General features: G+C 43.2%; 1 protein-coding gene across 1 annotated transcript; it reads right to left on the reverse strand.

Annotated features, from left to right (window-relative positions):
- Positions 1-23940: 23940 nt before the first annotated feature.
- On the reverse strand, positions 23941-25855 carry LOC125554282 (WAT1-related protein At1g43650-like). The gene is made up of 5 exons (XM_048717857.1): positions 25503-25855; positions 25340-25402; positions 24735-25248; positions 24469-24620; positions 23941-24247 (listed from the first exon to the last, which is right to left on the reverse strand). Exons 1-5 carry the CDS (start codon positions 25712-25714, stop codon positions 24067-24069), a joined length of 1122 nt encoding a protein of 373 aa, XP_048573814.1. The 5' UTR covers positions 25715-25855; the 3' UTR covers positions 23941-24066.
- Between the last annotated feature and the right edge of the window lie 303 nt (positions 25856-26158).

The following is a 26158-nucleotide window of genomic DNA, read 5'->3' on the forward strand; positions in this document are numbered from 1 at the left end:
ATGCATAACCCCAAAACGATAGTGGTAAATCGGTAAGAGACATCATAGATCGTACCATATCTAATAAAGTACGGTTATGATGTTCAGACACACCATTATGCTGTGGTGTTCCAGGTGGCATGAGTTGCGAAACTATTCCACATTGTTTCAAATGAAGACCAAACTTGTAACTCAAATATTTCATCACCGTGATCAGATTGTAGAAACTTTATTTACTTGTTACGATGATTTTCCACTTCACTATGAAATTCTTTGAACTTTTCAAATGTTTCAGCCTTATGTTTCATCAAGTAGATATACCCATATCTTCTCAAATCATCTGTGAAGGTCAGAAAATAATGATACCCGCCGCGAGACTCAACACTCATTGGATCGCATAGATCACTATGTATTATTTCCAATAAGTCAGTTGTTCGCTCCATTGTTCCGGAGAACGGAGTCTTAGTCATCTTGCCCATGAGGCATGGTTCGCAAGTATCAAGTGATTCCAAAAGCCCATCAGTATGGAGTTTCTTCATGCGCTTTACACCAATATGACCTAAACGGCAGTGCCACAAATAAGTTGCACTATCATTATTAACTTTGCATCTTTCGGCTTCAATATTATGAATATGTGTATCACTACGATTGAGATTCAATAAACCATTTACTTTAAGTGTATGACCATAGAAGGTTTTATTCATGTAAACAGAACAACAATTATTCTTTGACTTAAATGAATAACCATATTGCAATAAACATGATCCAATCATATTATGCTCAACGGAAACACCAAATAACATTTATTTAGGTTCAACACTAATCCCGAAGGTAGAGGGAGTATGCGATGGTGATCTTATCAACCTTGGAATCTCTTCCAACACACATCGTCACTTTGCCCTCAACTAGTCTCTGTTTATTTTGTAACTCCTGTTTCGAGTTACTAATCTTAGCAACTGAATCGGTATCAAATACCTAGGGGTTAGTATGAACACTAGTAAAGTACACATCAATAATATGTATATCAAATATACCTTCGTTCACTTTGCCATCCTTCTTATCCGCCCAGTATTTGGGGTAGTTCCGCTTCTAGTGACCATTTCCTTTGCAGTAGAAGCACTTAGTTTCAGGCTTGGTCTAGCTTTGGGCTTCTTCATGGGAGTGGAAACTTGCTTGCCATTCTTCTTAAAGTTCCCTTTCTTCCCCTTGCCCTTGAATTTGAAACTAGTGGTCTTGTCAACCATCAACACTTGATGCTTCTCTTGATTTCTACCTTCGCCGATTTCAGCATCGCGAAGAGCTCGGGAATCGTTTTCGTCATCCCTTACATATTATAGTTCATCACGAAGTTCCAGTAACTTGGCCATAGTGACTAGAGAACTCTGTCAATCACTATCCTATCTGGAAGATTAACTCCCACTTGATTCAAGCGATTGTAGTACTCAGACATTCTGGGCACATGCTCACTGGTTGAGCTATTCTCCTCCATCTTGTAGGCAAAGTACTTGTCAGAGGTCTCATACCTCTCGACTCGGGCGTGAGTCTGGAATACCAATTTCAGCTCTTGGAACATCTCATATGCTCCGTGGCGTTCAAAACGTTTTTGAAGTCCCGGTTCTAAGCCGTAAAGTATGGTGCACTAAACTATCAAGTAGTCATCATACCGAGCTTGTCAAACGTTCATAATGTCTGCATTTGCTCCTGCAAAAGGTCCATCACCTAGCGGTGCATCAAGGACATAATTCTTCTGTGCAGCAATGAGGATAATCCTTAGATCACGGAGCTAGTCCGCAGCATTGCTACTAACATCTTTCAACATAGTTTTCTCTAGGAACATATCATAAATAAAACAAGGAAGCTATATGCGAGCAATTGATCTACAACATAGATATGCAAATACTATCAGGACTAAGTTCATGATAAATTAAAGTTCAGTTAATCATATTACTTAAGAACTCCCACTTAGATAGACATCCCTCTAATCATCTAAGTGATCATGTTATCCATATCAACTAAACCATGTCCGATCATCACGTGAGATGGATTAGCTTTCAATGGTGAACATCACTATGTTGATCATATCTACTATATGATTCATGCTCGAGCTTTCGGTCTCAGTGTTCCAGGCCATATCTGCATATGCTAGGCTCGTCAAGTTTAACCCGAGTATTCTGCGTGGGTAAAATTGGCTTGCACCTGTTGTATGTGAACGTAGAGCTTATCACACCTGATCATCACGTGGTGTCTCGGCACGACGAATTGTCGCAATAGTGCATACTCAGGGAGAACACTTATACCTTGAAATTTAGTGAGAGATCATCTTATAATGCTACCGATGTACTAAGAAAAATAAGAAGCATAAAAGATAAACATCACATGTAATCAAAATATGTGACATGAAATGGCCATCATCATTTTGTGCCTTTGATCTCCATCTCCAAAGTACCGTCATGATCTCCATCGTCACCGGCATGACACCATGATCTCCATCATATTGATCTTTATCAATGTGTCGTCACATGGTCATGTCGCCAACTATTGCTTTTACAATATTGCTATCGCATAGCGATAAAGTAAAGCAATTACATGGCGCTTGCATCTTATGCAATAATGAGACAACCATATGGCTCCTACCAGTTGCCGATAACTCTATTACAAAACATGATCATCTCATACAATAAAATTTAGTATCATGTCTTGACCATATCACATCAGAACATGCCCTGCAAAAACAAGTTAGAAGACCTCTACTCTGTTGTTGCAAGTTTTACATGGCTGCTACGGGCTGAGCAAGAACCGTTCTTACCTACGCATCAAAAACCATAACGCGGTATAGTGATTTCTTTTTGATCTTCAGAAAGAACCATGTTCATTGAATCCGATTCAACTAAAGTTGGAGAAACTGACACCCACTAGCCACCTGTGTGCGAAGCACGTCGGTAGAACCAGTCTCGCGTAAGCGTACGCGTAATGTTGGTCTGAGCCGCTTCATCCAACAATACCGCTGAATCAAGAATCAGCTAGTTACGGCAAGCAATATGTATATACCCACGCCCACAACTCCTTTGTGTTCTACTCGTGCATATAACATCTACGCATAGACCTGGCTCGGATGCCACTGTTGGGGAACATAGTAATTTCAAAAAAATTCCTACGGACACGCAAGATCTATCATGGTGATGCATAGCAACGAGAGGGGAAGAGTGTTGTCCACGTACCCTCGTAGAATGTAAGCGGAAGTGTTATGACAATGCGGTTGATGTAGTCGCACGTCTTCACGATCCGACCGATCCTAGTACCGAAAGTACGGCACCTCCGCGATCTGCACACGTTCGGCTCGGTGACGTCCCATGAACTCTCGATCGAGCTGAGTGTAGAGGGAGAGCTTCGTCAGCACGATGGCGTGATGATGGTGATGATGAAGCTACCGGCGCAGGGCTTCGCCTAAGCACTACGACGATATGACCGAGGTGGATTATGGTGGAGGGGGCACCGCACACAGCTAAGGGATCAATGATCAACTTGTGTGTTCTAGGGTGCCCCCCTGCCCCCGTATATAAAGGAGCAAGGGGGGAGGCCGGCCGGCCCTTGTGGCGCGCCTGGAGAGGAGTCCTCCTCCTAGTAGGAGTAGGACTCCCCTTTCCTAGTCCTACCAGGAGGGGGAAAGGAAGGAGGAGAAGGGAGAAGGAAAGGGGGCGCCCCCCCTTCCCTAGTCCAATTCAAACTAGAGAGGGAGGGGCGCGCGGCCTGCCCTGACCGGCCCTCTCTCTCCAGTAAGGCCCATGTGGCCCATTAGTTCCCCGGGGGGTTCCGGTAACCATCTCGCACTCCGGTTTTCTCCGAAATCACCTGGAACACTTCCAGTGTCCGAATATAGCCGTCCAATATATCAATCTTTATGTCTCGACCATTTCGAGACTCCTCGTCATGTCTGTGATCATATTTGGGACTCTGAACTACCTTCGGTACATCAAAACACATAAACTCATAATACCGATCGTCACCAAATGTTAAGCATGCGGACCCTACGGGAACATGACCGAGACTCATCTCCGGTCAATAACCAATAGCAGAACTTGGATGCTCATATTGGTTCCTACATATTCTACGAAGATCTTCATGGGTCAAACCGCACAAGAACATACGTTGTTCCTTTTGTCATCGGTATGTTACTTGCCCGAGATTCGATCGTCAGTATCTCAATACCTAGTTCAATCTCGTTACCGGTAAGTCTCTTTACTCATTCCGTAATGCAACATCCCGTAACTTAATCATTAGTCACATTGCTTGCAAGGCTTATAGTGATGTGCATTATCAAGAGGGCCCAGAGATACATCTCCGATACACGGAGTGACAAGTCCTAATCTCGATCTATGCCAACTCAACAAACACCATCCGAGACACCAGTAGAGCATCTTTATAGTCACCCAGTTACGTTGTGACGTTTGATAGAACACTAAGTGTTCCTCCGGTATTCGGGAGTTGCATAATCTCATAGTCATAGGAACATGTATAAGTAATGAAAAAAGCAATAACAATAAACTAAATGATCATATTATGCTAAGCTAATGGATGGGTCAAGTCAATCACATCATTCTCTAATGATGTGATCCCATTCATCAAATGACAACTATTGTCCATGGCTAGGAAACTTAACCATCTTTGATTAATGAGCTAGTCAAGTAGAGGCATACTAGTGACACTCTGTTTGTCTATGTATTCACACATGTACTAAGTTTTCCGTTAATACAATTATAGCATGAATAATAAACATTTATCATGATATAAGGAAATATAAATAACAACTTTATTATTGCCTCTAGGGCATATTTCCTTCAAGCACAACCCACCAGGACGCGCCTGGGGGCCCACGCGCGCCCAGGTGGATTGTGGCCACCTCGGTGGCCTCCCGCACCGCCTCTTTGCTCTATAAATACCCCAATATTATAGGAACCCTAGGGGAGTCGACGAAAATCAATTTCAACCGCCGTAAGTTCTAGAACCACCAGATCCACTCTAGACACCATCACGGAGGGGGTTCATAATCCTCATTGGTGCCTCCTCGATGATGCGTGAGTAGTTCATTGTAGACCTACGGGACCGTAGTTAATAGCTAGATGGCTTCATCTCTCTCTTTTGATTCTCAATACAATGGTCTCTTGGAGATCTATTTGATGTAACTCTTTTTGCGGTGTGTTTGTTGGGATCCGATGAACTTTGAGTTTATGATCAAATCTATGTTTTTATCCATGAAAGTTATTTGAGTCTTCTGATCTCTTATATGCATGATTGCTTATAGCCTCGTATTTCTTCTCCGATATTTGGGTTTTGTTTGGCCTACTTGATCTATTTATCTTGCAATGGGAAGAGGTGCTTTGTGATGGGTTCAATCTTACGGTGCTTGATCCCAGTGACTGAAGGGGAACCGACACGTATGTATCGTTGCTATTAAGGATAACAAGATGGGGTATATTTCTACATAAATAGATCTTGTCTACATCATGTCATCGTTCTTATTGCATTACTCCGTTTTTCCATGAACTTAATACACTAGATGCATGCTGATAGCGGTCGATGTGTGGAGTAATAGTAGTAGATGCAGGCAGGAGTCGGTCTACTAATCTTGGACATGATGCCTATATAATGATCATTGCATGGATATCGTCATGATTATTTCAAGTTCTATCAATTGCCCAACAGTAATTTGTTTACCCACCGTATGCTATTTTTCTCGAGAGAAGCCACTAGTGAAATCTACGGGCCCCGGGTCTCTTCTTTATTATAATTGTCTTTGTGGTCTATTTTTATTTGCTTTTATTTTCAGATCTATTAAACAAAAAATATAAAAATACCTTGCTGCAAATTTTATTTATTTTATCTCGTGTTCCCGTGATATCAATTTATCCAAACTACTACAATTTTATCTATCTTTTAACCCATGAGGGATTGACAACCCCTCTCTTACATCGGGTTGCAAGTATTTGTTCTTTGTGTTCAGGAGCTGTTTACGTGGTGTTGCGTGGTTCTCCTACTAGGGTTTGAGAGGAGATGGTGCTAGTGAAGATGTTGATGGAGATTGACCCCCTCTTGATGAGAGGATCGATGGTCATGACGATGGCGATGATTTCCCCTTCCCGGAGGGAAGTTTTCCCTGCAGAACAGCTCCGCCGGAGCCCTAGATTGGTTCTGCCCAGGTTCCGCCTCGATACGGTGTCGCTTCGTCCCGAAAGCTTCTTTTTGATTTTTTTTCTAGGGTAAAAGACACCATATAGCCAAAGATGGGCACTGGAGGACTGCCAGGGAGCCCACAAGGTCGGGGGCATCCGGGGGGTAGGGTGCGCCCTCCACCCTTGTGGCTGGATGGTGGCCTCCCTCTAGTACTTTCTTCACCCAATATTTTTTATTTATTCCAAAAATATCCTCCGTTAAGTTTCGGGACTTTTGGAGTTGTGCAGAATATGTCTCTAATATTTGCTCCTTTTCTAGCCCAGAATTCCAGCTGCCGGCATTCTCCCTCTTCATGTAAACCTTGTAAATAAAGAGAGAATAGGCATAAGTACTGTGATATAATGTGTAATAACAGCCCATGATGCATTAAATATCAATATGAAAGCATGATGCAAAATGGACGTATCAATCTTCTCTGAATTCTTATATGCATGATTTGATATCTTTGTATTTCTCTTCAAACTATCGATTTGGTTTGGCCAACTAGATTGGTTTTTCTTGCAATGGGAGAAGTGCTTAGCTTTGGGTTCAATTTTGCGGTGTCATCACCCAGTGACAAAGTAGGGGTAGTGAGACACGTATTGTATTGTTGCCATTGAGGATAAAAAGACGGGGTTTACATCATATTGCTTGAGTTTATTCCTCTACATCATGTCATCTTACTTAAAGCGTTACTCTGTTCTTTATGAACTTAATACTCTAGATGCAGGCAGGAGTAGGTCGATGTGTGGAGTAATGGTAGTAGATGCAGGTAGGAGTCGGTCTACTTGACACGGACATGATGCCTATATTACATAATCATTGCCTTGGATATCGCCATAACTTTGCGCTTTTCTATCAAATGCTCGACAGTAATTTGTTCACCCACCGTATTATTTGCCTTCATGAGAGAAGCCTCTAGTGAAACCTATGGCCCCCGGGTCTACTTTCCATCATATTAGTTTCCGATTTACTATTCTTGCAATCTTTTATTTTAAGATCTATAAACCAAAAATCCAAAAATATTTTATTTTTTGTTTAGTTTTATTTATCTCTATCAGATTTCACCTTTGCAAGTGACCATGAAGGGATTGACAACCCCTTTATCGCGTTGGGTGCAAGTGTTTGATTGTGTGTGCAGGTATTGGTGGTTTGCGCGTTCTTCTACTGGATTGATACCTTGGTTCTTAACTGAGGGAAATACTTATCTCTACTGTGTTGCATCACCCTTTCCTCTTCAAGGGAAAAACCAACGTAAGCTCAAGAAGTAGCAACCATAAACCCAAAATTCATCGGATCCCAACAAATACACTGCAAAAAAGTCATTACATCAAGTAGATCTCTGAAAGGATCGAGAAGAGGTGTCTAGAGGGGGGTGATTAGACACTAATTGCCAAAAGTTGCAGTTTTTAATATTCTTAAGTTTAAGTGGAGTTTAAGAACAAGTTTAAAAACACAATACATATCAAGCAAGCATGCAATGAGTATATGAGCAGCGGGAAGTAAAGCATGCAACTTGCAAGAATGTAAGGAGAAGGGTTTGGAGTATTCAAACGCAATTGGAGACACCGATGTTTTTGTCGTGGTTCTGATAGGTGGTGCTATCGTACATCCATGTTGATGGAGACTTCAACCCACGGAGGGTAACGGTTGCGCGAGTCCACAGAGGGCTCCACCCACGAAGGGTCCACGAAGAAGCAACCTTGTCTATTCCATCACGGCCATCGCCCACGAAGGACTTGCCTCACTAGCGGTAGATCTTCATGAAGTAGGCGATCTCCTTGCCCTTACAAACTCCTTGGTTCAACTCCACAACTTGTCCGAGGCTCCCAAGTGACACCTAGCCAATCTAGGAGACACCACTCTCCAATAAGTAACAAATGGTGTGTTGATGATGAACTCCTTGCTCTTGTGCTTCAAATGATAGTCTCCCCAACACTCAACTCTCTCTCACATGATTTGGATTTGGTGGAAAGAAGATTTGAGTGGAAAGCAACTTGGAGAAGGCTAGAGATCAAGATTCATATGGTTGGAATGGAATATCTTGACCTCAACACAAGTGTAGGTGGTTCTCTCTCAGAAAATGTGTATTGGAAGTGTAGGTATGTTCTGATGGCTCTCTCCACGAATGAAGAGTGGGTGGAGGGGTATATATAGCCTCCACACAAAATCTAACTGTTACACTCAATTTACCAATCTCGGTGAGACCGAAGGGAAAAACTCGGTCGGACCGATTTAGTAAACCTAGTGACCATTAGGGTTTTCGGTGGGACCGACTAGTTCAACTCGGTGGAACCGATGTGCTAGGGTTAGGGTAAAACCAAAACTCGGTTTGACTGATTACTCAAACTCGGTGGGACCGATTTGGGTAATAAGCGAAACAGAGAGTTGGCCAAGCAAACTCGGTGGGGCCGATTGCATATCTCGGTGGGACCGAAAATATTGCAACAGGTAACAGAGAGTTTGCAAGCCCATCTCGGTGAGACCGAGATCCCATCGGTGAGACCGAACTGATTAGGGTTTCTGGCAGTGGCTATGTTAACTGAACTCGGTGGCTCCGGATAGAAAGAATCAGTGGGGCCGAGTTTGACTTTTGGTTTAGGTCATATGTGGATGTGGGAAGGTAGTTGAGGGTTTTGGAGCATATCACTAAGCACTTTGAGCAAGCAAGACATTAAGCAACACCTCATCCCCTCTTGATAGTATTGGCTTTTCCTATAGACTCAATGTGATCTTGGATCACTAAAATAGAAAATGTAGAGTCTTGATCTTGAACCTTGAGCCAATCCTTTGTCCTTAGCATCTTGAAGGGGTTCCACATCCTCTAGTCCATGCCACTCCATTTTTGAACTTATCTGAAACATACTAGGTAAAAGTGTTAGTCCAACAAGAGATATGTTGACATTAATTACCAAAACCACCCAGGGAGCACTTGTGCTTTCAATCTCCCCCCTTTTTGGTAATTGATGACAACATACATCAAAGCTTTAGATAAAGATATAGAGAATAGCAAGTAAAGCTTTGGAAAGACATGTAACATGCATAGGCTCCCCCTACATGTATGCAATCATGTGAATATTGAATATAGGAGCATGTGAATGCGTAAACATGACAGAGTAAGCAATGTGTTACATGTATCTTGGCTATATGCATCAGAGCAAATGATGTGAATGTGAGAAATGTACCTTCATGCTCATGAGTCCTTCTTGCAAACAGTATGTACATTAGCAAGAACTTCTCATTCACATGACTGTGATGCATATACTTACCTTGTGGTCTTGAGTTGGCTTAGGATGGGATGAACCTGCGCAAACAAGGTTAAATAACACAGATACACCTACTGACAAGAGCAAACAAGAGAAACCACAAGAGAACCAAGACTGGGATGACATGTAGAGTGAGTACTAAGTACCACATTGGATATAGACATGCCCCCAAAGGTAAAGATATGCAATAAAATCAGAGATTTCCTTCCCTTAGATGTCTTGCTCCCCCTAAATCTGCATGGGATATTGGGAGAAGATAGGGAACAGAAAATCAGAGCAACAAAAAAGAAACAACAGAGCTTGAGCTAAAGCAAGCAACCAAACACGTCTTTCCCCTCTTAAAGACATGTGACATCTCTCCTCTTGAACACCAAGCATCTGGGGTCTTTGATGATATTACTTTCTCCTAGTGGAGAAACTCTCTCCCCCTGAGTATTCTCTCTTTCTCCCCCTATAGGAAGGATTAAGCTTTGATTTGATCTCTCTCTTAAGCTTTGATGTTATCTCTCTCTCCACCTTTGACATCAATTTCCAAGAAGGGCTCTTCTGGACATGTGATACAAATGGGTTGGTCCTCGAGTCACAGAGCAAAGCAGCATGTCTAATATGATGCTGGTGGAGGACAAGAATCATTGAGTGGAGCTGGAGCAAACAGAAATCAGGAATAAGTGGCAAGTTGGTTTTCCTGTGATGGAATCGGTGACTCCGAGTTGTGTGCTTCGGTTGCATCAAATAATTTTGGTTGGGCCGAAGAGAACAAACCGGTGTGACCGAGTTCATTAGAGTGAAACCACTTGTCACCTCAGCTCATTAGACAAGTAAGATCTCACAAGGATATGCAAGGAATTTACTGAAAGATTTGCAATGAATTTGATGCAGAAAATGCAGAACAAAAAGGAAAGAAAAGAAACTAAAAGTTCTAGATGAAGTTTTTGAAAGGGGAAACAAATATGCAAATGCAAAAGCACGGAGAAACACTAGAGAACTTCACCTAGAAATGGTCGGTGACAAAGTCACCTATGTTAGAGTATATTGACTTAGGAGTCAAGTGAGAGCACTTGATCATAGGTCATACTCATCGTTTAAGCTCAAAATGGGGTTACCATTTTTCGTTTAAGCCTTTTGATGTATTCACATCTTGTCAAGTTGCTTTAACTCATGACTTGGAGTAAAGCTTCTCTAAGATGGAATAACATACCTTGGGTGGTGATGTTGATCTTGATCATGTAGTTGAACTTGTGTGGGTTGCTCAAGGTTGATGTAGTTCATCAGGAGTTGGGAACACCACTTGGAGTTTGAGTTCATCTACCTACATGGGTTAGCTTTGCAAAGAAGAGCACTTGTGTATCCAAAATGACAATCATGAAACTCAACATAGAATTTGCTAAAGGATATGTTTGAATGGTTTCGTGCTTCCTTGTCTTCAATCACCATTGTGTAGAGACTTGGTGATGTAGAAATTGCTCAAGATATGAGTGTGTGGCAATCTCATAGATTTAGATTCAACCAAGTACCTACACGGGTTAGATAACATGCACGGTACAAATATATCCAAGATATATGAATAGCATCATAAGAGAAATATCGAGGATTAGTCATAAGCTCATGCCCCGCATGTATCAAATGGAGTTCCTACTCCAAGTTTGAAGCATCAATGATGTTCAATTCACCTCTCAACCTGCAAAACACTTTCTCATCAAGTGGTTTAGTGAATATATCCGCCAATTGCTTATCGATGCGAACGTGCTTAAGGTTAATGTCCCCTTTTGCAACATGATCTCGAATGAAATGATGACGAACTTCAATATGCTTAGTTCCAGAATGTTGCACGGGATTGTGAGCAATCTTAATAGCACTTTCATTGTCACATAGCAATGGAACATGTTTCACATATATCCCATAATCTTTAAGAGTTTGGGTCATCCAAAGCAATTGAGCACAACATGAACCAGCGGCAATGTATTCCGCTTCGGCGGTGGATAAGGATACCGAGTTTTGTTTCTTGGAAGACCAAGACACAAGAGATCTACCAAGGAATTGACAAGTACCCGAAGTGGATTTTCTATCAACCTTGTCTCTGGCATAGTCCGAATCGGAGTAGCCAACAAGATCAAAAGAGGACCTCTTAGGATACCAAATGCCAAAATTTGGTGTATGGATTAGGTATCTCACTATCCTTTTCACAGCCTTAAGATGACATTCTTTAGGAGCAGCTTGATATCGTGCACACATGCACACACTTAGCATAATATCGGGACAAGAGGCACATAGATATAACAATGAACCAATCATAGAGCGATAAACCTTTTGATCAACCGGTTCACCATCTTTGGTCAAATCAAGATGTCCACTAGTAGGCATGGTGTAGTCATACCTTTGCATTCTTGCATATTGAACTTCTTGAATAAGTCATTAGTGTACTTCGTTTGAGATACAAAGGTACCTTCCTTAGTTTGCTTGATTTGCAAACCGAGAAAGAATTTGAGTTCACTCATCATAGACATCTCAAACTTCTCCGACATTAGCTTTCCAAACTTCTCACTAAAATGAGGGTTAGTTGAACCAAATATGATATCATCAACATAAATTTGGCACACAAATAGTTCTCCATTAACCCTTTTAGTAAAAAGAGTAGAATCAATTTTACCAATTTCAAAGCCTTTTTCAAAAAGGAACTTGTTCAAGCATTTATACCATGCTCTAGGAGCTTGTTTAAGACCATAAAGGGCTTTGTGAAGTTTGTAAACATGATTAGGTTTCTTAGGATTGACAAAGCCGGGAGGTTGCTTAATATAAACTTTCTCTTCGATTTTGCCATTTAAAAAAGCACTTTTAATGTCCATTTGGTACAAGATGATATCATGGTGATTAGCATAAGCAAGTAAGATGCGAATGGACTCAAGTCTAGCAACTGGAGCATATGTCTCACCATAGTCCATATCTTCAACTTGTGTGTAGCCTTGGGCGACAAGACGTGCTTTGTTGCAAACCACTTGTCCATCTTCATCTTGCTTGTTGCGAAACACCCATTTGGTACCAATGATGTTGTGGTTGTTGTCGGGCTTCTCGACCAATGTCCACACTTGATTTCTCTCAAAGTTGTGTAGCTCTTCATGCATAGCGTTTATCCAATCCGGATCCTCCAATGCTTCTTCAACCTTCATAGGTTCAATGCTAGAGATGAATGAGTAGTGTTCACAAAAGTTAGCTAAACGAGTTTTAGAGCGAGTGATTCTCCCGGTTTGGATATCATTGTAGATTTGCTCGACGGGATGATCTTTGGCAATTCTTGCTCGAACTCGTGAAAGCTTTTGCTTGGGTCGGGGTGGAACATCCTCTTCATCTTATTCTTCTTCTTGGCCTTCTTCATTGTTGACATTGTCGTTCTCTTGTCGTGGTGGAGAAGGAGGTTGTTGATGTTCATCTTGGTGCGCTCCCTCGTTTTCTTCATCTTGACGTGTCCCACTTGTGGATGCTTCTGTATCAACTCTTGGTTCACCTTGTCGTGAGGTAGAAGCTTCCACTTGGACGGACGAGGTACTCTCCTTCACTTCCGTTGGACGAATCTTGCCAATGGACAAGTCTTGAATTGCTTCCGAAGGGTCTTTGTCTCCTACATCAATTGGCAATTGCTCTACTTGCGAGCCGTTAGATTCATCAAACTTCACATCTACCGTCTCTTCAACCTTTCAGGTGAAATTGTTGTAGACACGGTAAGTGTGAGAGTTTGAGCCATAACCAAGTAGGAAACCTTCATGAGATTTAGGAGCAAATTTAGAACGACGATGCTTATCAAGAATGTAGCACTTTGAGCTGAATACTCGAAAGTATCCAACTTGGGGTTTGTTACCGGTGAGGAGCTCGTATGTCGTCTTGCCGAGTAGCTTGTGAAGATACAAGCGATTTGTTGCATGACAAGCTGTCTCAACCGCTTCCGCCCAAAAGTGCTTTGGCGTTTTGTACTCATCAAGCATCGTTCTTGCCATCTCGATAAGAGTCCGGTTCTTCCTTTCAACAACTCCATTTTGTTGAGGTGTGTACGTAGTCAAGAACTCGTGTGAAATCCCTTCTTCGTCAAGAAAGGTGTCCACATTTGCGTTCTTGAACTCCGTTCCGTTGTCACTCCGAACCTTCTTGATCTTCACGTCAAACTGATTTTGGGCCTTCCTAGCGAAGTTTTTGAAGATCTTTTGGACCTGCGATTTGTCATCAAGAAAGAACACCCATGTAAATCTTGAAAAATCATCAACTATGACTAGACCAAATGAGTTACCACCGAGACTCTTGTAGGCATTTGGACCAAAGAGATCCATGTGAAGTAGCTCGAGTGGTCTTCTTGTGGTCATGATGTTCTTCGCGCGGTGACTTCCTCCAACTTGTTTCCCTGCTTGACAAGCACTACAAAGTCTATCCTTGTCAAATATGACATCTTTTATTCCAAGTATATGATCACCTTTAATAAGCTTATCAAGATTTCGCATACCAACATGACCTAGTCTTCTATGCCACAACCAGCCTTTAGAAGATTTGGCAATTAAGCAAGTTTTAGGTTGAGCCTTTTTAGTGAAATCAACAATGTAAAGATCTCCTCTACGTATACCGGTAAAGACCATTTTATGATTATCTCTACGAAACACTTGGCAGTCTACTTCAGTAAATAGGACATTGAAACCGAAATCAGCAAGTCTAGATATTGAAAGTAAGTTGTAGCCAAGAGATTCAACAAGCATGACATTTTGTATGGAGCTATCATGTGAGATGGCCACCTTACCAAGGCCAACCACCTTACCCTTTGAATTATCACCAAAAGTGACATACTTTCGAGGGCCGTTATTTTCAGCAAGCTCACGGAACATGTCTTTATCTCCGGTCATATGATCAGTACATCCACTATCAAGGACCCATTCCTTTCCTCCAGCCATGTAGCCGCGAAGATTTGCCATAAGACCAAAGTGTCTCATCGCATCATCGAGATCATAGTCACTATCATCATCATCATCATCATCCTCATCCGAGTATTCATGTTCAACATCATCTTGTGATTGATCAATTCCTAGAGAGGGCAATTCATTAGATAAATGATCATTTCTATAGTTATCTTTATGAATTCTAATAGCTCTGGAAATGATATTGCTAATGATTCCAACATGTCCTTTGGCACTCGTAAGATTAGTAAGCTCAAATAAGCAATCACCAAATTTGGGATCATTGGAACTCATCTTAATCAAAGCAATAGACTTATGGAGGATTTCATCTAGATCTTTCAAGGAGTAATTAGGAGAGTTCCTCAAGAAATTTCCATATGGTGTAGGCACACTTAAGAGTCGGCAAACATCCAATCAAGTTTCTAGGCAAGCCTCTAGTGATAAGATTAACAGTTCTAAGATTGCGAATCATGTCAATATCTTCATCTAGGGTAGGGTGCAAAGGATCAACATGAGGTGCACAAGAGCTAGTAATGTACTTGTTCAAATGATATTCATTGAAAATCTCAAGCATTTCATTTTTCCACTCATGAAAATACTCTCCATCAAGAATAGGCACTCTATGTCTAAGACTCCCCAAAGTAGACACATCCATCTTCCTCCAATGGTGTTTAAACCAAGGCAATGGAGACCAAAGCTCTGATATCAATTGAAAGGATCGAGAAGAGGTGTCTAGAGGGGGGGTGATTGGACACTAATTGCCAAAAGTTGCAGTTTTTTAATATTCTTAAGTTTAAGTGGAGTTTAAGAACAACTTTAACAAACACAATACATATCAAGCAAGCATGCAATGAGTATATGAGCAGCGGGAAGTAAAGCATGAAACTTGCAAGAATGTAAGGAGAAGGGTTTGGAGTATTCAAACGCAATTGGAGACACGGATGTTTTTGTCGTGGTTCCGATAGGTGGTGCTATCGTACATCCACGTTGATGGAGACTTCAACCCACGGAGGGTAACGGTTGCGCGAGTCCACGGAGGGCTCCACCCACGAAGGGTCCACGAAGAAGCAACCTTGTCTATTCCATCACGGTCGTCGCCCACGAAGGACTTGCCTCACTAGCGGTAGATCTTCGTGAAGTAGGCGATCTCCTTGCCCTTACAAACTCCTTGGTTCAACTCCACAATCTTGTCCGAGGCTCCCAAGTGACACCTAGCCAATCTAGGAGACACCACTCTCCAAGAAGTAACAAATGGTGTGTTGATGATGAACTCCTTGCTCTTGTGCTTCAAATGATAGTCTCCCCAAACACTCAACTCTCTCTCACAGGATTTGGATTTGGTGGAAAGAAGATTTGAGTGGAAAGCAACTTGGGAAGGCTAGAGATCAAGATTCATATGGTTGGAATGGAATATCTTGACCTCAACACAAGTGTAGGTGGTTCTCTCTCAGAAAATGTGTATTGGAAGTGTAGGTATGTTCTGATGGCTCTCTCCACGAATGAAGAGTGGGTGGAGGGGTATATATAGCCTCCACACGAAATCTAACCGTTAAACTCAATTTACCAATCTCGGTGAGACCGAATGGAAAAACTCGGTCGGACCGATTTAGTAAACCTAGTGACCGTTAAGGTTTTCGGTGGGACCGACTAGTTCAACTCGGTGGAACCGATGTGCTAGGGTTAGGGTAAAACCAAAACTCAGTTTGACCGATTTACTCAAACTTGGTGGGACCGATTTGGGTAATAAGCGAAACAGAGAGTTGGCCAAGCAAACTCGGTGGGGCCGATTGCATATCTCGGTGGGACCGAAAATATTGCAACAGGTAACAGAGAGTTTGCAAGCCCATCTCGGTGAGACCGAGATCCCATCGGTGAGAACGAACTGATTAGGGTTTCTGGCAGTGGCTATGTTAACTGAACTCGGTGGCTCCGGATAGAAAGAATCGGTGGGGCCGAGTTTGACTTTTGGTTTAGGTCATATGTGGATGTGGGAAGGTAGTTGAGGGTTTTGGAGCATATCACTAAGCACTTTGAGCAAGCAAGCCATTAAGCAACACCTCATCCCCTCTTGATAGTATTGGCTTTTCCTATAGACTCAATGTGATCTTGGATCACTAAAATAGAAAATGTAGAGTCTTGATCTTGAACCTTGAGCCAATCCTTTGTCCTTAGCATCTTGAAGGGGTTCCACATCCTCTAGTCCATGCCACTCCATTTTTGAACTTATCTGAAACATACTAGGTAAAAGTGTTAGTCCAACAAGAGATATGTTGACATTAATTACCAAAACCACCCAAGGAGCACTTGTGCTTTCAATCTCCAAAAATATCGAGGAGTACATTGTATTGAAGATCATAAAGGGAGAAGAAGTCATCTAGCTACTAGCTACGAACCCGTAGGTCTATGGTAAACTACTCACGCATTATCGAAGGGGCAACAAGGATGATGAAGATCCCCTCTGTGATTGTTGCCCCCTCCGGCAAAGTGCCAGAAAAGGCCTCTAAATTGGATCTCGTGCTTCTGGAATTTGCGGTGGCTGGAAAAGTGTTTCGTCACCTCCCCTAGGGTTTTGAGGATTTTAGAGTATTTATAGAAGTGGAGGTAGGTCAGGAAGCTTCCCGTGGGCTCCACTACCCACCAAGGCGCGCCTGGGCCCCCTGGCGTGCCCTGGTGCCTAGTGGGCCCCGCGGGCCTCCTCCAGTGTGCTCCTTTGGCTCCCCGGGTGTCTTCTGAGCAGAAAAAAAATCTCAAAAAAGTTTCGTGGTATTTGGACTTCATTTGGTATTGATATTCCGCAAAGTAAAAAACAAGCAATAAACAACAACTGTCACTGGGACTATGTCAATAGGTTAGTCCCAAAAAATGATATAAAGTTGCTAGTAAATGTATATAAAACATGCAAGATTGATAATATAACAACATGAAACAATAAAACATTATAGATACGTTGGGGACATATCATATGTATCGTTGTTGGATCTCGTTCATGTGCGTCGCCAATGTGCTCGACTTGCTTTTTTGGGCTTCTAAGATAAGATGTCCGCTGCCCGGCTTATTATAGAAGCCTAACCGAAAGTATTTTTTAAAAGCCTCCTAATCAAATTTTAATTATTAGGCTTCTACAAAAATAAAATTGGTTGTACTTCATAATTAGCTGGGTATGGGGCAGCATATTCTACAAGACAGTAAGAAAAAACTAGTCCTGAGTAAACTAGAAGTATCATGACGTTTCACACAGAAAAAAGGCACGCGAGCCAAATTCGATGAAGTGATTAGTTAGACAACCTTACCTTAGGGCTTCTTCAACGCCAATCTCAAAACACACACTATTTGTTCGTGAACTGATCCACGGACAAGGATGAAGGAGCCGGTCATCTAGCCTTGTCCTCTAAATTTTGAAATTGTAATTAATTGATACACAACTACAATTTATTCACCACCCATATGCTATATTTTCTGCAGAGATGCCACTAATGAAGTTGCGGATCCTTTACTATTTTGATGTCGATCAGAATATATCTCTGTTCTTTACATTCTCAAGCGTTTTCTGTAATATGTTAAAATTATCAATTCCAACAACACTACAAGACAATCCTTGTAACTAGCAAGCTAGTGGGATCGACAAGCTCACTGGTTTAGTTGGGGACAAGAAGAAGTATTGTAATTGGGGACAAGCCAGATAAAAGCGTGTTTTTGGAGCAACAATGTTTTTTTATAATTTTTTTCCAAATGATAAGAAAGATCGGTGAAAAACGGAAAGCCAAAAAACAAAAAAAATCTAGAAAAGCCGAAAACGCATGCGGAAAAATAAAAGAAAAGAAACTAGAGAAAGCGTGCAGAGCGCGACATGTGGCGGCAGCTGATAGCGCGCTCTCAACCACCCCAGTTGACCCTAGGGTCCCGAATTAGCACTCGTTAGTTAGTTGCTCCACTATGTCTCGCGTTCAGCCAGTTGAGCTTCTGACACGCTGACGCGCGAGCATATGGGCCGGCCCAGTTCGCGACAGTATACTGCCAAAATATTCTTTTTTGTGTTACTAAAAAAATCTTCTTCTTTTTTCACGTTTGTATTTCCTCTTTGGATTCCATTTCTTAATTTTGTTTACACTTTCAAATATTCTAAACATATATATTACGTAATGTTTAAAAGATGTTGAATGTGTGTACAAAAACGTTGATCATGTACTAAAAAATGATGAAATATTTTGATCATGTAAATAAATATATTAATCAAGCATTTCAAAAAATGTTGAACAAGTATTTAAAAAATGTTAACCAAGCATTGAGAAATGTTAAATATGTAGAGAGAAAAAGTTGACCATGCATTAAAAAATAATAAATTTATTTGATTACTGTATATAAAAATAATAACCAAGCATTTGAAAAAAATGTTGAACATGATCTTGCACTGGAAAACATATTGGTAAAGCATTTGAAAAATGTTAAATGTGCATAGAAAAAATTTGAACATGTATTAGAAAAATGGTAATCTTGTATTTGAAAATTGTTAATCAATCATTTGAAAATATCTAATGTGCGTATAAGAAAAATGTTGATTATGCATTTGGAAAGTGTTGAAAATATGTTGACTATGTATTAAAAAATGTTTAAAGTGTATCAGAATTTTTTTTGAACATGTATTAGAAAAATGTCGACGACATATACAAGAAATGTAGAATGAAAAAAGAAACAATGAAAAAAACTAAAAAATGTAAAAACTGAAGAATAGGAGAAGAAAAATGGAAAGAAACGAAAAACGATAAAAACCACGAAAAAACAAAGAGCAACAAAAATTAAAAACAAAGTATAGTGACAAAAAAATAAAACCGTTGAAAAATAAGAAAACCAAAGATACGAAAAAAGACAAAAATAAAAGAGAAATTAAAAACTCCGGTCTTTTACCTCAAGTAGCGCGTGCCTCCTATTTAAACACAAAGTGAACGATGGGCAGCGGCTAGCGGTTCTACGCGCTATCTAAACGCTCGTGTTGAATCCCCTCACGCCTTTAATTTATTCTTACTTTTTCTGTTTCACTATACGCTAGTGGTCGGCCCGAGAGAACCTCCGGTCTTGCTGAATGCAAGATATAGCGCTCGCCTAAGATGGGGAAAGACCCAACATGTACAAATGGGCTGGTATACTGGCTCAGGGCTGCAGGCCCGTTTCCCTATATTGTTGATTCGGTTTGGCAATTCTCGTATACATCACCAAATTGCTCATGTATCCCTAAAAAGAATTGCTCATGTGCCCTCAAAAGGAGAAAACACTCATCCCTGAAAGAACGATATATTTATGGGGTCTCGCCTTCTCGAAATCACTAGTTAAGGAGTACTCGTTGCAAAGATCACTCTCACCTTTTCTGGTTGTGACAAGTGACGCGCTGCATGTCGCCATTTGTCGTAATCTGAGAGTTTTCTCTTTTTTCGTAAATTCGTTTATTCAAATTGTTTTATCTTTTTAACCGTGCGTCCAAATCTCGAACCGTTTTCATCGTTGGATTCATCGCGTCGAGATCTTCAAAATTAGATCCCATGTTGATAAGTTTTGACGAACCTTTTTTATGAAAAAAATGAACGAAAAAACCAGACCGGGAGCACGGGTTTTTTCCTTTTCTGAAAGAGGCACGCCCGTGCCTCTCACGAAACCACAACCGTGCTTCTCGTGGAAGCAAAACCGTACCTCTCGTGGAAGCAAAATCGTGCCTCTCGTGAAAGGAAAAAAAACAAAAAATGCGTTTTTTTTCGTTTCCGAGAAGGCATGGCCGTGCCTCTCGCGAAAGCAAAACCGTGCCTCTCGTGAAAGGCAAAAAAACAAAAAACACGTTTTTTCCGTTTCCGAGAGACACGGTCATGCCTCTCGTGAAAGTAGAACCGTGCCTCTCGCGAAAGAAAAAAGTTAGAAAACATATTTTTTTTCGTTTTAGAGAGGCACGACTGTGACTCTCGCGAAAGCACAACCACGCCTCTCTCAAAAGCAAAACCGTGCCTTTCACGAAAGGGAAAAAAACAGAAAATGCATTTTTTTGGTTCCGAGAGGCACGGCCGTGACTCTTGCGAAAAAAAATGTGTTTTTTCGCAAAAAAAATATCGCAAATTTTTTGATCCAAAAGTTCAGGAACACCGGTGGAAAATCGACACGTCGAAAAAACTAAAAAAAACATTTAAAAAGCCGAAAATGCGTGTGAAAAAATAAAAAATAAATAAAATCTGGAGGAAGCATCTAGAGTGTGACAGGTGGCGGGCGGCTGGGAGCGCGCCGTGTGATGCTGATCGCTACGGGGCTCCTGAAGAAGCACTCATTAATTAGTTGCTCTTATGCCTTGTGCGCCAGTACGCCAGTCGGTGCTCACATGAATGGAAGTTGGGTCGGCCCATTATACACGAGCGCTTGCTGGTTGACTGGTGATTCCTATTTGACGCTCGCGTGCGTCAAGGAGACGTGGCTTCGCTGAAGCGCGGGAGTGATGGGCCGGCCCACTTCGCGAGTTAATGCAGTCCCAAGCAAACCGGTTTTGGGAACCTTCTAGAAGGTTCCCTAAACAGGTGTCTTCCTTTTTTTTCCTCTTTGCCGGTTTTCTGTTTTTTTCTGTTCCTTTATTCTCGTTTTCCATTTTTTTATTCTGTTTCTTTTTCTTGTTTACTTATCTTCTTATTTTATCCTTTTTCGTTATAATGTTCGTCATTTGTTTTCAAAAAACTTTAAAATTCGTATTTTCTTAATGATTTCGTAAAAAAATCATGGTTTTTAAATTTTGTTCAAAACTCAAAAAAAATCAGCGTACATTACAGAAATGTTTAATGTATATTTTAAATTTTAAATTTTGTTCGGCGTATATCACAAAAATGTTCAGTATGTATTTAAAATTGTTCAGCACACAATACAAAAATGTTCAATGTATATTTAAAAAATTGTTCATCTTTTTGGAATTTTGTATTTTTGTTCAACTTTTCAAGAATTATTCACGTTTGAAAAGTTTGTTAGAATTTCAAAAATTGTTCATTGTTTTAAAGAGGGTTTCTCATTTGTCAAATTTTGTTCAGAATTTTCAAACTTTTGTCCTCGGTTTTCTTGAATTGTTCATAAAATTTCAACAGTTGTCGTGTACTTTAAGCTCTTGCGCTGCTTGTAAATTGTTAGAACTTATCAGCTCGACTGGTTTGGTTATAAAATTCCTGAGTGGCACGTCGCGTGTTCGAGCTCTCAACAGTTGTCATGGTCGTGGCCCATCTGCATCTACCTTCAGCGAAAGCTCCTCTGCTTGACGCTAACAGCGTCTCTCCAGTTGACTAGTCTAAACAAAGTTGCTGGTTGACCTTTGACCACGACCATGGATCACTGCCCCGGTTATTGACTGTTAACTTTTATATAAAAGTTTAGACAAATTCATAAATTCATGGAAAAAATTCATAAATTCAAAAAACATAAAGTTTAAAAATGTCCGGATATTTGGAAAAGTTCGTCATTATTGATGAAAATTTCACAAATTTGAAAAAATCTCACGAATTTTTAAAATTTTTATGGATTTAGAAAAAGTTTGTCGATTTTCAAACCAAATTCATAGTTTTTGAAAAAGATATAACAAATTTACAAAAACTTCATCGATTTTGAAAAAAAAATCATCAATTTTGAAACAAAAAGTTCTCGGATTTGAAAAAAAACATGGATTTTGAAAAAAAAAGTTCACATCTTTGGAAAAAATCACTGATTTTGAAAGAAAGTTCACGCATTTGGAAAAGAGTTAAAAGAAAAAAAAAAGAAATGAAAGAAAAAGAAAAAACCAAATGAAGACCATTCAAAAGACCATGAAAGAAACCCAGGAATAATCTTTTAGAAGCTTGCCAAAACAGTTTGGAAGCTTAGAGAATCTCCACCAAATCTGCTGTGTCATTCCCGAAAAAAATGCAAACAGCGTCGCGCAGGTCGTTTGCTTGGGATGAGCCCAAGTGAAGGAGGGGTTGTGCACGGGTTTTAGTTTGTAGCGTAACCGGCGTCCGAAGCGCTGAATAGGAAATGCCTATATATGTTAATGTTGTTTTGTCATACATGAGTTGGGCTTGTGCCGGGAGTTATTTACTGAAAACCACCATACTTGGGGCTAGGATAACAACTTGATACCACATTTGAGCCAGGGCACAAAAAATCATCAATTTTGTGCCTAACCAGTAACACGGAGCACTGATGGTCTCATAAGCTCGCGAAAACAGTTCTTCTGACATCTTGGGCCCACATTTCGGGCTGACGTGGCGAAGACCAAAACTTTGACCGACTGATGTGGCAAATGCTATGCGGGCCCCGCCTGTCAATGAGTAAAATGGTCATCTTCTTTACATCTATTTCTATGGGGCATTTCATCAAACAGCTTTCCGGCGGCCAGCGGGGAGCTAATTCTTGCAGGCATGCCCATGAACTTGGAGCAGATGGACCACTCGATGCGGCGAGCCCGCCCACGAGCTGGCAGCACTCGCTCCCGAGCTATGTGCCAGCCTGCCTATTCATGGACTAAGCACAGCCAACATGTCCACCTCCCGACCACGAATGCACGCGCCAGTGAGGCGGCGGCAGCCGGAGCACAAGGCAGCGAGCGGTGCCCAGGGGAGGACGCGCGGAGGAGCTAGGTGACCTTGAGCCGACCACGCGCGCGGTACTCGCCCTGCACCGCGCCTACCACGCGTCCATGGCCTCCCCGTCGTAGATGGCCGCCAGGATGCCAATGGCGCACTCGTGGCCACGGCCGGACAAGCCCTCCATGGCACACGCCCGCACGGGCACAGCCGGAGCCTTCCTGGGCAACGCCGAGGCGTCGCCGGCCGCCGTGCACAGCAATTCCAGCGCCGCCAGCGCGTGCTCCTCCGTGGACGTCGGGGCCATCCTTCCTGCGCCGCACCTAGTCGCCGGGGACAAGCGTGCTGCTCCCCATGATGGCCCCAGCCGCTGCACGTGGACGCCAAAGCCGAGGAAGAACGGCGCGGCCGACGGCTGCTCGGGAACGGGTCCGGCGAAGGGAGGCGGGGATCTGGTGGTCGATTAAGAGGGGAAGGAGGCGGCCGACGGGATCTGGTGACCAGAGGCAGTAGTGGGGACGCGCCGCGCGGCTCCCTCGCTGGATCAGGCGACAGGGCGGAGAGGAAGGGGAAGTTAGCCCTCCGGCCTCCACTACCCAGCGGCGGCGTACGGTGAAAGAGAGAGACTAGGAGGAAGAAGAAAAAAGATGGGAGGCTGACAGGTTGGACCCATGTCCAGCTTGGCATATTTGTCTACGTATGCATGCCAACTCAGCCTGACTGGTGGACCCAACCTGTCAAGTTCGCTGTTTATGTGAGCTCAGCTGATCATTAGTGCTCCGCGTTACTTGTTAGGCACAAAGTTGGTGGTTTTTTGTGCCCTGACTCAAATGTGGTATCAAGTTGTTACCCTAGCCTTAAGTGTGGTGGTTTTGAGTAAATAACTCTTGTGCCGGAGATACGCCACATTTCGCTGAAAAACAGCACACATACTGATGCTGCAACAAAAGTTCAGATGGATGCCCCGTTGATGGATCCATGTCAAAGAATTTTGCCACGATCAACTACAGAATTGTGTTTTTTCTTTAAGAAAAAAGTATAACAACTGCAGAATCATGGTTCAGGCAGGCAACTTCTTCTGGACGGCATGCACACGGATGGCAGGCAATTCTGACCCCTCCTCCTATCCTACTTCATCGTCTTGGTCTCCTCTTGTTCCTCCTGTCGCTGCTTCTCGCAGTCCAGACCGGGCTCGCCGGCCTGCTCCTCGCCGCTCGCCGCTGCTCCTGCGTTGTTGTACTCCTGGTCCTTGTCCTTGCCCCAGAGCAGCATGTAGAGGCCCAGGATGACCACCACTCCCCCGATTATGCTGCAGGCCAGGCATGCCGGTTAATTAACAAGCAACAGTAATTATTAATTAAGCCGGTGAGACAGACACACGTAGTTGGTGCACGCACGCAGGAGAGCGCGGGCAGTCATGCCAATGTTGTGTCCAGGTTGCCATGCCATGCCGGAACGGAGCACCGATTTAGTTGAGGAGCAGCGAGCGAGCATGCACCGCACGCATGTACAGATGTACTACGTACGTACCTTCCGACGTATAGGTTCTCGCCGAAGATGAAGTAGGCGAGGATGGCCACCATGATGGTGGACACCGGGTTGAACATGGTGACGAACACGGGCCCCTTCTTCTCCGTGCACCACAGCTGCGCGAACACCGTGAACCCGCTGCACGCGAGCCCCTGCGAGTTCGTGCACGCACGCAGTTCATGAGCATGCGCTGGCTACATGCATGGCGAGTGGCATGGACGGGGGAGAAAGACAGACGGTGATCTGAGACAAGAGCAGGCACGTACGGAGTAGATGATGCACCAGAAGTTGAGGCCGAAGCCGACGAGCCAGTCCCGCCTCTCGTGCTGCAGCAGCACCGCGAAGGCCGCCGACTGGGCGCCGCCCACGGTGGCCATCCACGCCGTCAGCGACAGCTCCGCCGGGTAGCGCTTCACGGACGTGGCCTGCATGATGTACCAGACGGACCAGCACACGCAGCTGGCGACGGCAAGGAGGGACCCCTTGAGCCAGGCGTCGTGCGGGGCGTCGCCGCCGGCGCCGGGGATGCGCACGGGCGCCCTCCAGGGGCTCGCGATGGCCGCGCCCTTGTAGAGCGTCATGGTGGTGACCCCCGCGAAGGACACCGCGGTGCCGGCCACCTTGGCGAGCCCCCGCGCGCTGCGCAGGTCCACGATCTCCATCCGGAGCGCGATGGCGATGACGAAGGTGATGGAGGCGACGGTGTTGACCATGGAGGTGACGAAGGTCGGGGACGTGTACTTGAGGCTCGCGAAGTACATGTTCAGGGTCAAGCTCACCCTGCAACAATTCCACTTATTTTTCTCAGGATGAAACCTACATATTACATATATATGAACTGTTTTTCTCAGTCATCCTTGGTACTTCTTACCCCAGAAGCGAGAGCACGAAGATCTCCAGGAACAGCATCCAGGTCATCTTGGGCCTGAGCTTCCTGGCGCCCAAAAATGAAGACAGATTCATCATCACATCGCCAAATTAAGTTTGAATCTCGTGGTGTAATTGATGAAGGCAAGATCGAGCTTATTACGCACTTCTCGTGGTAGTAGGCGAAGGGCCAGAGGAGGAGGGCGACGAGGAGGTGGCGGTAGGTGACGTAGACGTAGGGGTTGAGGCCGCGGTTGAAGGCGGCCTCGGTGACGAAGTACATGAGGGTGTAGCAGAGCTGCACCATGATCATCATGTTGTGCGGCGCGTACCTCCTCCACAGCCCTCCCAGCCCCATCGTCTCACCTCCTCCAGCCATGCCCAAGCCTATAGCCCGAGCTGATCAGGTTTCACTCCAGAAGAACTGATCGAGTCGAAGAAGAACGCCAAGTGCAGGTCGAGCCTGTCTTTATAAAGGCGGTGGTGCCGTGGGATATATAGCTGCGGTGATGGTGATGAAGTGGCTAGCACCTGATGCATGGGGATGTCACTGTGATACAGTGCACTCGTACATATCCTTATGAGACAGCTCCACCTGAGGCAGCAGTGGGCGCGTGGAATTTTACATGCACTAGGCGGCTCTGAATCCACACAGGTGTATCGTGTATGTAGGGCGTGGATGGATGTTGCTTACGGTGCCCCTGCTAGATCTGCACTAAGAACAGTGGCAGTACCGATGCTGTCGGTTTTGGTCAGATCTTTGGTTAGTGCCGAAAAGAGGAGAATGGTTAGAGGTGCTGATAGATGGAATCAGAATTAAGTG

The sequence above is a fragment of the Triticum urartu genome, chromosome 4 (assembly GCF_003073215.2).
Source record: "Triticum urartu cultivar G1812 chromosome 4, Tu2.1, whole genome shotgun sequence".
Lineage (NCBI taxonomy): Eukaryota > Viridiplantae > Streptophyta > Magnoliopsida > Poales > Poaceae > Triticum > Triticum urartu.

Coding starts and splice junctions, on each gene's coding strand:
- LOC125554282 (XM_048717857.1), bottom strand. CDS start 25,714: ATGGCTGGAGGAGGTGAGACGATGGGGCTGGGAGGGCTGTGGAGGAGG. Junction 25,403..25,502: donor TTCGCCTACTACCACGAGAA/GTGCGTAATAAG, acceptor TTTGGGCGCCAG/GAAGCTCAGGCCCAAGATGA. Junction 24,248..24,468: donor GAGAACCTATACGTCGGAAG/GTACGTACGTAG, acceptor CCTGGCCTGCAG/CATAATCGGGGGAGTGGTGG.